Raw genomic sequence first — 10,472 nt, 5'->3', positions numbered from 1 at the left:
GATCCGGACCCGAACGCAGTCCTGTCCGGACCCAATCTCATTCCTGATTAACTGGATACGGACCAAAACAAAACCGTAGCATTTATTTCAGGGCTATTGAAAAAACACTCCGTCACGAGTGTTACGTTTGCCACCCCCGCTCAACAACTTACGTTCGCCACCCCGCTCTACAACAAGCCTGCCTGGTTGACGCTTCGCGAGCGGCGCGAGGGTCCGCGCGGCGAAAATGACGTAATCGCTGTGGCTCCGCGTGTGCGCGAGTGTCTCGCGCGCTGTCGGTTCGAGAGGTCGTGCATCTCTCGAATTTTGTAACTTTGCGCCGCGCTTCAGCGCAATGAACAAAGTCACGTTTTCAGGGTTCATACACCTTTATAAGGTGGAATTAAAGCACTTGTACGTCACTTTCAAGGTCCATTTCAATATTTCCCAGCATGTTAAACATAATTAAGTTAAATATTTATACATATACTCGAAATAATTCGCTTTTTTATCACATTATTTAATGGTTGTTTATTTAAAAAACGCCCAATCTTCACGTCTTCACGTTCTCTCATGTTTCGTCCTGGAATTACAAGAGGCTCGTATTTGTTAACCTAATACAAGAGAACTATTCAGTCAGACAGCTATTTGTTGTGAAACCAAGTAGTTACAATTTCAAGCATTTTAAAGTACTTTAACCTAAATTCCAGCACTTTTCAAACCTGAAACATATAGCAACATTAAAATTGGTCAGGTAAATGTTCATTCCCCTGTTTTGAGGGGGTGTTTCTACCACATATCGTATCGGACAAAATGCCTATCGTTTCGGAGAACACTGCAGTGACGCTCGCGAAAGTATAAACACCTCCACCGTTCGCGCACCGTACCCCCCCCCCCCCCCCCCCCCCCCCGCTCAACAACTTACGTTCGCCACCCCCCGCCGCACCGGACCTCAGGGCACAGGTATCTGCCAAAATTGGACCGCGGACAAATTTAGTTGAGTACGCCTGGTTTAAACTATTTTCATGCTTTATACCTAATTAAAACATACGCTTCAACACTGTAGGTGTAGGAATCTGTGGTCAGCAGTAATTTTTTATTTTTATTTTTTAACGAATAAAAATAGTTTTCATGTTGAGATTATTCACAAGGAGCCTTGTGCTCAGTTCATGACAGCTGTATGATTTAAGTGGCATGTGTTTGAAATAGTCCAGTTACAATGAAAAACGCTGCTGTTCGATGGTTGCGACACGAGACCCACTGAAAATATAACCTGGTCTTCATTAGACGCCGTGGGAGTCTCTCGAGGGGAGATGGAACGAAAATCAGGAAAGAGAATTCAACCGGTAATTACTATAAGAATATGTCATTGGAGTTTACAGGAAAGCAATGCATCATGGATGTGGACCCACTTCTTGGCCAGATTTCTCCAGCCCAAACCAGTCCTAGACCATGGTTTGCCCATTCTGCGGTCACTGGTTTAAATGGGAAGGAACTGAACTCATTACCATGGTCAGTGTGGGATGGTGTATCGATTGTCTGGTATCTGTGTTGACGAGTCTCCCCAAGTGTTAGCCGTCTCTGGTGGGCTCCCTCTCTCCTCTACCCGAGCTCTTCCTCTAGAGACTGTGCTAATTACACCCCCACCTCCCTCTCTTCATCACGCCTTCATCTCTCTGTCTCTCACAACCTCTCTTTCTCCCCCAGAGGAGACGGGATGGGGGCTGTGAGAGGGGGTGTGAAATGCTGTTTGGAAAGAGTACCCATGGTTGCCCACGGCAGCCGCCACGATCGCAATCCTGGTAGTGCCTCTTCCTTCATTCATCCTTTCTTCTTTCCACACGTTCCTCCTTCCCTCCGTCCACAGCTCAGTAAACCACCTCGTACACGGTGGCTTTCTTATCTCCAGAGCCTGTGACAATGTACTTGTCATCGGGGGAGACATCGCAGCTCAGGACGGAGGAGGATTCCTTGGACTGGGGGGGGTACAGAAGAATACATATCAGACCACCATTCATATGATGATTGGGCCAAGCAAATTTCCCCTCTCCCACCTGGAAAATGCTGGCTCCGTACGGCGTCCTCCATGCGTTCAGCAGATTGTCTTTCCCTGTGCTCACAAACCACTTGCCTGTAGAAATGCACATACAGAAGAAGTCTAGGGTGGCACCAAGCATTAGTACATGTATTAGACATGAAAGTGGCCGTGCCACCGTCGTACCGCAGTAGGCAAACTTGAGTGAGAGCACACAGCTCTCATGGAGGTGCAGCTGGTACTTGTCTGGTTTGGAGACGTGCAACACTTCTACATTACTGCTCTCCATGCCCACGGCAAGCCACTCTCCTGTAGGACAGTAGCCCAGGGAGAAGATCTACACACACACACACACACACACACACACACACACACACACACACACACAGACACAGACAGAGAGGTAAACAACAGTGATTCAAGAAACATGGAGCTGACAACCATACTGCTTTGAGTTACATGTTATTACAGTATTCAAACTTGGGATCTCAAATCCAGAACCCCGTCCTCGACACTGGAAGTTAATTTACATCATATAACATTTCAATTCAAATCACAGCCTTCAAGGTCCAGGTAGTACAACTCTCCCACACTCCCTTTACCCAGGAGTCATCCATCATAAAGTGGCAAAATGATTAACTATTTAATCAGCTAGCAGTGATTACAACATCCAGGACTGGAACTTTGATTGAAGGGCCCGAGTTGAACATCTGTGTTAAAGCAATTCAGGATGTCTTTGAAAACTGATCTTTGGGCCTCGGGGCCTAGAGTTTCCCATGATCCTCCAGTGCTGCAGTACCTGCGAGGTGAAGTCGTGCTGCTGCAGCTGTCTGCCCTCCCTCAGGTCCCAGCAGCGCACCGTGTTGTCCAGTCCCCCCGTCCACAGCTTGGTCCCGTCGTTGGAGATGTCGATACAGCTGGCCCCATCCGTGTGGCCCTGGAACTGCCTGCAGAGGACGACGTCGAAGATCAACGCACAAAATCACGTACAAATGATCCCGTTACAGGACTCCACATTTCTAGCTGAAGTGCAGCCGTTCTGATGGTGTAGCTGGTGTGCGTGGCTACCTGACGAGCGTCTGGTTGTGCAAGTCCCAGACGACGATGTTGCCGTCACTACAGCAGGAGAAGCAGACCTTGTTGTCTGGACTGATGGCCAGCGCGTAGCACGCTGGAGCGGAGGAAGTTAGCTCCGCCTTAATCCGGGGGGTGGGCGTGGCCAAGTCCCAGATGGACAGAGTGCTGGCTTCCCCTCCCACTATCAAGGTCCGCCCATCTGGAAGGAGCTTGCATGAGCGTATATAGTTGTCCCTGTTCTGATTGGATGAAGAGACAGGAAAATATGATTTTATTCTTTTTGCATTTTCACCTGCTGTACCCAAGTAGTTCTTTTTCAAAAGGTTTCACATCTACAGAGAGTGAGGGAGTGGCGATCTCACCAGGCAGTCCAGTTGGGCCATGGGACTCTTGCTGCCGGGTTGGCTGATGTCCCAGACTTTGACGCATCCTTTGCCCCCGGTGTAGACGTGCCGGGTGGAGGTGCTGATGGTGACGGCACACACCACCTCTCCGTGGCTGAGGGTGTGGATCTGGCGGGCGTGGCGCGGGATGCCAGGGCCCAGGAGGGCGTCGGGGGGGAAGGGCACCGGCTGCATCTGCCCGTCCGCACTAACGTGGAACGAGTAGGCCCTGGAGAGAGGGAGGGGCAGGTAAAGGAAAGAAGAGAGAAAAAAGGAAGGAAGAATGAAGGGATGAGAATGAAGAAAAAGAGAAAACAAAAGCTTTCATCATCTCATCAAACAGCCTTCACAACACAATAAAGGTGCGCTCCAGAGAGGCCGTTTTTGAACTTTCTCTTTCCCTTTTTTTGTAGCTCAGACCTCTGCAGCAGAATTTGGACAGGATGCACATTACATTCCAAGCCAGCATGAGGAAAGACATGAATATCTTTATCTAACAATATAATTCAAGAAACATGTTCTCCAGAAACTGCGACAGAGCACACACAATTCCAAAAAAGGAGTTCTAATAGTTTCATTATATACAAATCATTTCCAGGTTTCTTTATTGCTGCGACACTTCAAAAATGTAACGGCAAATGTGGCATGAATAAAAATGCCTGGTTGGTTAAGGCTACAGGGGAATAATTAGAAAGACAAAGTGGACAGGTATGTAGTTGAACTTTTCATTGTTCTGTTCTGTGCAGACTGAGTGTAGTTTAAAGAACCATAGGAAACTTGAGAATAAACCTTAAATCCTGGAATCCTAACAAAGAACATAAACAGAATACATCATTTTTCAAACATTGTTAAATAAGCCTCATGCAACATTGCGTTTTCATAACATACTATTTGTCAAGATCCAAGTAGAACCTTTTAAAGTCTAAAGTTTAAAGTCCGACAACAAAAAACTTTTAATATGAGAAAATAACCCTCCGAGTTTTAAAACATGAACCATCTGTCATGACTTTCCCTCATTCATGTTTACTAGAGGTGATGAGGCTTGTAAAATGTTTCAGTAGTGGAACAGATGACATCATATGTCATTCAGTTTAATGCTAAAACAGCTAATATGGAGGTGTCCTGCTCAGACTTTGGCTGGTGTGTCTGCATTCTTCCGCAACACCGTAGGAACTAATTTAGGAACATTTACGCTTCCTTTTTAACGAACACTTCTTAAGGGTTGAGAATTTTCAGGCCGACCCAGACTTCATTCTCTCTGCTAAAGTCATGATGGAAACGGCCATTTCACTGGGTGGTTTCAGGGCACCATCGCTGTGTGAAATCACTGTAGCATAATGCCTCGTTTTTAGAACTTCTTTAACAGGCCACATTTAGAGAGGATGTTCAGGTCGACTGATACATGGGAATATGAGAATGCTTCAATGAGATATAGACCATAACACAAAAGGGAAATTATTAAAATGGCACAGAATAAACATTTTTCATTTCATTTTAATGGTTGCTTGTTTTCAACACAGTCTGAAGATAACCATGATAATCTGCTAATAGTAGGAGAAGTTTGAATGTATCACTATGACAGATGGGATTAAGTCCATAGTCAGTACTGTCATGCTTATAACGGTAAAGACACTAGTAACTACATACTAGACAAACAATGACCAATGCCTCTTAAATATAGACGTAAGTAGCCAACTGACAAAGTTGTACAATATAATCACTCCAGAAATCTTCATAAGACTATGGCCTTATTAGCATGAAGTGTAATTAATAACAGGATTCGGATGTTTGCGCTCATTGGGTGACATTGCTATTTGAATTTAAATCCAAAGTCCCTGATGCTTCGTTATGAAAATGCTTTCATCTACTCGGACAGATCCGGCTTCTCACCTTTCACAAAGCAACCGTGGGTCACCAGGAGCGATCCGTGCAGCTCACGGGTTCACAGAGAGATTCACTTCATAACGAGGTCCAGTGCTACGGCCGGCCGTGTGCCGTCTCACGGCAGCCTTGGTATTTGATTCATTCAAATGAATCACATGAATCACAAGCTAGTTTTTAATGCTCCTCACCACATAACGAATGCACTGTGCTATTTCTGAAAGCCCTCCAGTGCCGGTGGGAGATTCAGATGTGGGTGAAGTTATTTGGAGTTGGCTTGAAAGTGCGCCTGCACACTGATGAGAGGCATTTAAAAGCATCGTGTCGTACAAACGCACTACTCAATTCCTGTACCTCAGGATTCAAATTTTAGCAGTTTTTCCTGCAGTGAAAAACAAAACGTGATTCATCAGCTAATTATCAAGCTCTCACGAGACGTGAGGCCCTCCGGGACCGAACAGGAAGCAGGCGGGACCGTAACGTGTCCCTGCCGTGGCAGGACTTCACAGCTCGTGTAGTGAGAATGGAGTAACCCAGACAGGGAAAGTGCAGCTGCGATTCAGCGGGGACGCAAACCCGATTACACCATAGCCGTGACTATGACAGTGAAGCATCTGAAATGGCAAACGGTTTCAGCAGGTGCCGGAGAGGAGCTGCCTTGTTTCGGGGGGTCGAAATGTGGGCGCTTGTGCATCTGCACAACTAATTACAGTTTACCGCAAGTGTGAGAATGAAATGTGAACTGTGGGAAGGCACGTTCACAATGTGTCCACCGAGCGCATGTTTCTGAGTGGGTGTGGCTGCCTGTGTCTACAGTCCAACAGCCTAAATCAGTCTAATCCACATGCAGGTTTGCACTCAGAAACAGGCTGACAACTCCATAGTACTTATGTCCGCTTTAGCATTATCGACTATTGCTAATTAAGACTATTAGAAACGCGGCAAATATGGCTTTTGGACAGCTGTTGCCCCCCCATACCCCAAAAGACCCGAAAGGGACGGGCGTTTAGGAGAAAGCCTTAAAGGTAGACACTCACGGCTTGCCCCCACTGGCGCCAGGCAGAGAGGAGGCCAGCCCCGCGGGCCTCATGTGTGACCGGGACTCATACGCCACCTGTAGGTCGTGAGCAGAAGTGCAACAGTTTAGAGGAGACGACCACTTAACACACGGCCGTGCAATTGTCTGCTGACTGTCGGCACAATACAAAGCAGTACGTTAAAACAAGTGGCTCTCGGTAAACAATGTCTTTGTGTGTATGTGTGTGTGTGTATTCACCATGGGGCTGCGTGTGTAGGCGCTGGCCGCCGTGCTGATTTGAGGCGAGAGGGTCAGTGAGCCCCCAAAGCCACCCGGACTGGCCAGCTCTCCGTTGAGCCCGGCGTGGGACACCACCCCAAAATGGGTGGGGTAGGAGCCAGGGGTCATGGACAGAGGACTGCGCAAAGCTGGGAGAAGAAAGACACAGTCAGATAATACGACAGGAAAACTCCAGGCCAAATTGCACGTATGTATGTATAGGTCCTACTTTTATGTATAGGGAGAATCTGACTAAGGCAATATTAACAACTCGAGTTGTTAAAATACAAACACAACATTTGCCCCAGACCTCACGGCATACGTACGAGGACGAAGATGCAGATGAAGGTCGGACCAGTGTTCTCTTACCCAGAGGGTCAGCTGAGGGGGCTGATTTGGTGACCATGCGCAGACAGGAAGTGCTTGGACCAGGAGCACCGGGAGTAAGAGCCTCACGGTGGGAGGGTGAACTGCTGCCTGACTTAGAGGACGGAGACTGGCATTTGTCTGACTGCAAAAGAGCAAAATAAAAGTCCCGCATGAAACGATCGTTTCATGAAACACGACTCGCCTGTGGTCACGAGACAATCCGCACATGAAGCATCACCACAGAATAACTCTGCACACCAAAAGGATGATGGGAAAAGCAGCAATTCTTTTGGACGACCATCAAAGCTTTTCTTTTCTGGTGACCACTGGAAGACAATCGTGTGATCTTTGCCAAGTCGGTCTGTGAGTGAGAGGCTGATTTCTGCAGCTCAGGCAGGAGGTGATGGTGGGGGGGGGTGGTGCTGGGCCACACCTGCGCTGGGTCCTTGCCCTTGCCCAGCGGGGGGCTGGGGGCAACAGGCGAGGGGGCAGACGGCAGGCTCGGGGACCGGGGCAGTTCCTTCCTCAGGGTGGGGACTCTGTCCAAGCCATTACCATGAGGAGAATGTGGGGTACTGCCCACAGGAGAGGATGGATCCTGGAGTCAAAGAGAAAGAGAGAGAGACAGAGAGAGAGACAGAGAGAGAGACAGAGAGAGAGACAGAGAGAGAGACAGAGAGAGTGAGAGAAACTCAATTAGAGGAAGCTAAGGTAGACAGTACTAATAAAAAGTAATATGCAATAAATTCTATTTCCAGCATACAGCTGACTTTTGTCTGCTAAAGCAATGGCCACCTATAAGGTTTCAAATATCATGCATTATTAACAGGTTTTTAATAGCTCTCCCTCTCTCTCACACACACACACACACACACATTCTCTCAGTCTCTCACGCGCTCTCTCTCTCCGTCTTCCAATCTCTCCCTCTCCCTCCACCCTCCACCCGATGTTTATCTATTATGCAAGCCTGCGGAGCCCTCGCGGGGGGAGGGGTGGGGGTCTGCACGCCTGTGCGTTTGGTGTCTGCACGGCAGAACTCAGGAGAGGAGACATTCTTTGGTGCCGTGCGAGGAGTTTGGGGAAGGAGGAGCGGAGAACACAGACAAAGCTAATAGCGCAGCTCCGAGTGCCGAGAGCGATACACCGCGGCCTCGTTAACCCGCCCGAGAACGCCTCTAATAGGAGTCAGACGAGAATTGTAACGTGCTTAACCATAATAAAACGTTCTATTTATCACTATACAGAACAGACTCAGTAGTTTCTCAGGAGCAAAGTGAGTATGCAGTCAAACACAGAGGGAATCTGGGAGTTTTAACAATTTGAGCGCATATATTAATTTTAGACCTTAAATAGTCAAGAATATAACAGGTATTTGAACCCTGCGGCCTGTTCAGTACTGTGTGGAGATGCTGGTATGGGTCCAGTCAGAGACACTTCTTTGTGTTGACAGTAAACAGACCTCCAGAGAGTTAGGAGGTGGTGGTGTACCTCATTTGAGACGTCCACCACTAGGTTGTCCTCACTCTTCTCTCCCTCGCTGTCCTGAGAGCAAGAAATCGAGATGGAGAGTTAGTGAAACACACACACACACACACACACACACATACATGTACACACACACACACACACACACACACACACACACACATACATGTACACACACACACACACACACACACACATACATGTACACACACACACACACACACACACATACATGTACACACACACACACACACACACACACACACACACACACACACACACACACACACATACATGTACACACACACACACACACACACACACACATACATGTACACACACACACACACACACATACATGTACACACACACACACACACACACACACACACACACACACACACACACACACACACACACACACACACACACACACACACACACACACAGTACCTAGACGCCCTTAATTACTGGGTTTAAGTGTTTGAGCCGCACCCTCGTATCATGCAAAGTCACGCAGACTCCACAAGCGAACACTTGTTCTGAGGAGTGATGTGACTCTAAACGTGACACTGTCATAGGACGCCTGCTATGCCACAAGACAATTTGTGGAATTTCAGCCCTGGTCAAGCTATCGGTTCCATTATTGTGAAACGGAAACGTGTAGAAGCATCAGTACTTCAGCCACACAGCGGTACACCACGCAAGCTCGAGTCCTGGGGGAGGCGAGACGTAGAACTCTGTCCTCTGCTGCGTCATTCACTGCAGGGTTCTAGAAAATGACATCAGGGTTCTGGACAGCAGCACAGGAGCCGGGCTTCGGGATTGGCGGGAGGGGTTTAAAGCATACCGGCACTGGACCCTGGACCGGTACAGACGGGTCCTCCGTCTTGTGTCTTGTCTGGGGTTGCAGGAAAGAATGCTATGAACTACAATTTATAGCACCACCAGTAAGATTTACTGGGAGCTGGATAGTGGTGTGGGGCTTTTTTAGGGTTTGAGCCAATATCCATAGTTCCAGTGAAGGCTAATACGTAATGCTACGACACACAAGCACATGCTGTGTTTCCCTGTCCTGCTGCGGCGTGGTCGTGTCCTGAAAGCAAGGCCCTTATATACGACCCGACCCTGACCTGACCTTGAGCCCACTGGGAACGCGTCAGGAATGAGGAAACACGCACACACCGGGCCTCGACCCACATCGGCGGCTGACCTCACAAATGCTGACTGAACGCGCACAGATTCTCACAGGCACCCTTCAGATCTCCTGTGGGAAGGCTTCCTGGACGAGTGTCCACCGCTACAGGCACGAGCGTGAGGGAGGTGCCTAGGCTGGACAATGAGATGTCCAGCACGCGTAGGTGCTTTGGTCTGGTGTCCACAACCTTCTGGCCAGATGCTCCATCGCCGTGTGGGGCGCTCGGACATGCATACGTCTCTACACGTTAGCTTCTGCTGTGCCTTCCCTTCTCTGTGTGACTATAAATGACTCCAAAAGACACATTCATCCCTTCCTCTCTCTCTCACTCTTTCTCTTCCTTTCCATCTCTGGGAATAAGGGGGGGGGGGAGTGACAACACTGGCACTTAGTCTCCATGGCAACAGGGCTTTGATGTGATCATGGTCTGATGTTCTTACTGACATCACCCCGCAGTGACATCACCTAATTACACCCTGCCTGATGGGGTCCAAACCGGACCCTTGTGTGTGTGTGTGTGTGTGTGTGTGTGTGGGGTGTATGTGTGTTTGTTTGCATGTACAAGCATGCTTTAATCCAACCACCTGTGTCACTCTGCAGTAGAGAACAGAGTCATTCGCTCATTCTCTACTCAACACTGGGAGCTTCAAACCACGCAGCCTTGCTTCCTACCTGTAGGGGCTCATTAAACCAAGGGGCAAGTCCCGTGATGTCATCGCTACGGGACGCGTACGTGATGTCATCGCTACGGGACGTGTACGTGATGTC

At 48.4% G+C, this 10,472-nt stretch overlaps 1 protein-coding gene across 2 annotated transcripts in view; it reads right to left on the bottom strand.

Annotated features, from left to right (window-relative positions):
- Nucleotides 1–971: 971 nt before the first annotated feature.
- The window catches only part of tle2b (TLE family member 2, transcriptional corepressor b), a 16,731-nt gene continuing 7,230 nt past the window's right edge, over nucleotides 972–10,472 (bottom strand). For both annotated transcript variants that reach the window (XM_076996672.1, XM_076996673.1), the window contains exons 6-16: nucleotides 8,510–8,563; nucleotides 7,455–7,619; nucleotides 7,022–7,163; nucleotides 6,632–6,801; nucleotides 6,393–6,469; nucleotides 3,454–3,703; nucleotides 3,083–3,330; nucleotides 2,814–2,961; nucleotides 2,201–2,351; nucleotides 2,034–2,110; nucleotides 972–1,955 (exon numbers count right to left, since the gene is read on the bottom strand). In XM_076996672.1, the coding sequence (XP_076852787.1) occupies nucleotides 1,848–1,955; nucleotides 2,034–2,110; nucleotides 2,201–2,351; nucleotides 2,814–2,961; nucleotides 3,083–3,330; nucleotides 3,454–3,703; nucleotides 6,393–6,469; nucleotides 6,632–6,801; nucleotides 7,022–7,163; nucleotides 7,455–7,619; nucleotides 8,510–8,563 (1,590 nt within the window). In that variant the 3' untranslated portion in view covers nucleotides 972–1,847. The remainder of the gene's footprint in view (nucleotides 1,956–2,033; nucleotides 2,111–2,200; nucleotides 2,352–2,813; nucleotides 2,962–3,082; nucleotides 3,331–3,453; nucleotides 3,704–6,392; nucleotides 6,470–6,631; nucleotides 6,802–7,021; nucleotides 7,164–7,454; nucleotides 7,620–8,509; nucleotides 8,564–10,472) is intronic.

The sequence above is a fragment of the Brachyhypopomus gauderio genome, unplaced genomic scaffold (genome assembly GCF_052324685.1).
Source record: "Brachyhypopomus gauderio isolate BG-103 unplaced genomic scaffold, BGAUD_0.2 sc799, whole genome shotgun sequence".
NCBI lineage: Eukaryota > Metazoa > Chordata > Actinopteri > Gymnotiformes > Hypopomidae > Brachyhypopomus > Brachyhypopomus gauderio.
Note: the sequence above shows the minus strand (reverse complement) of the source record. Positions and strands in the feature narration are given on the sequence as shown.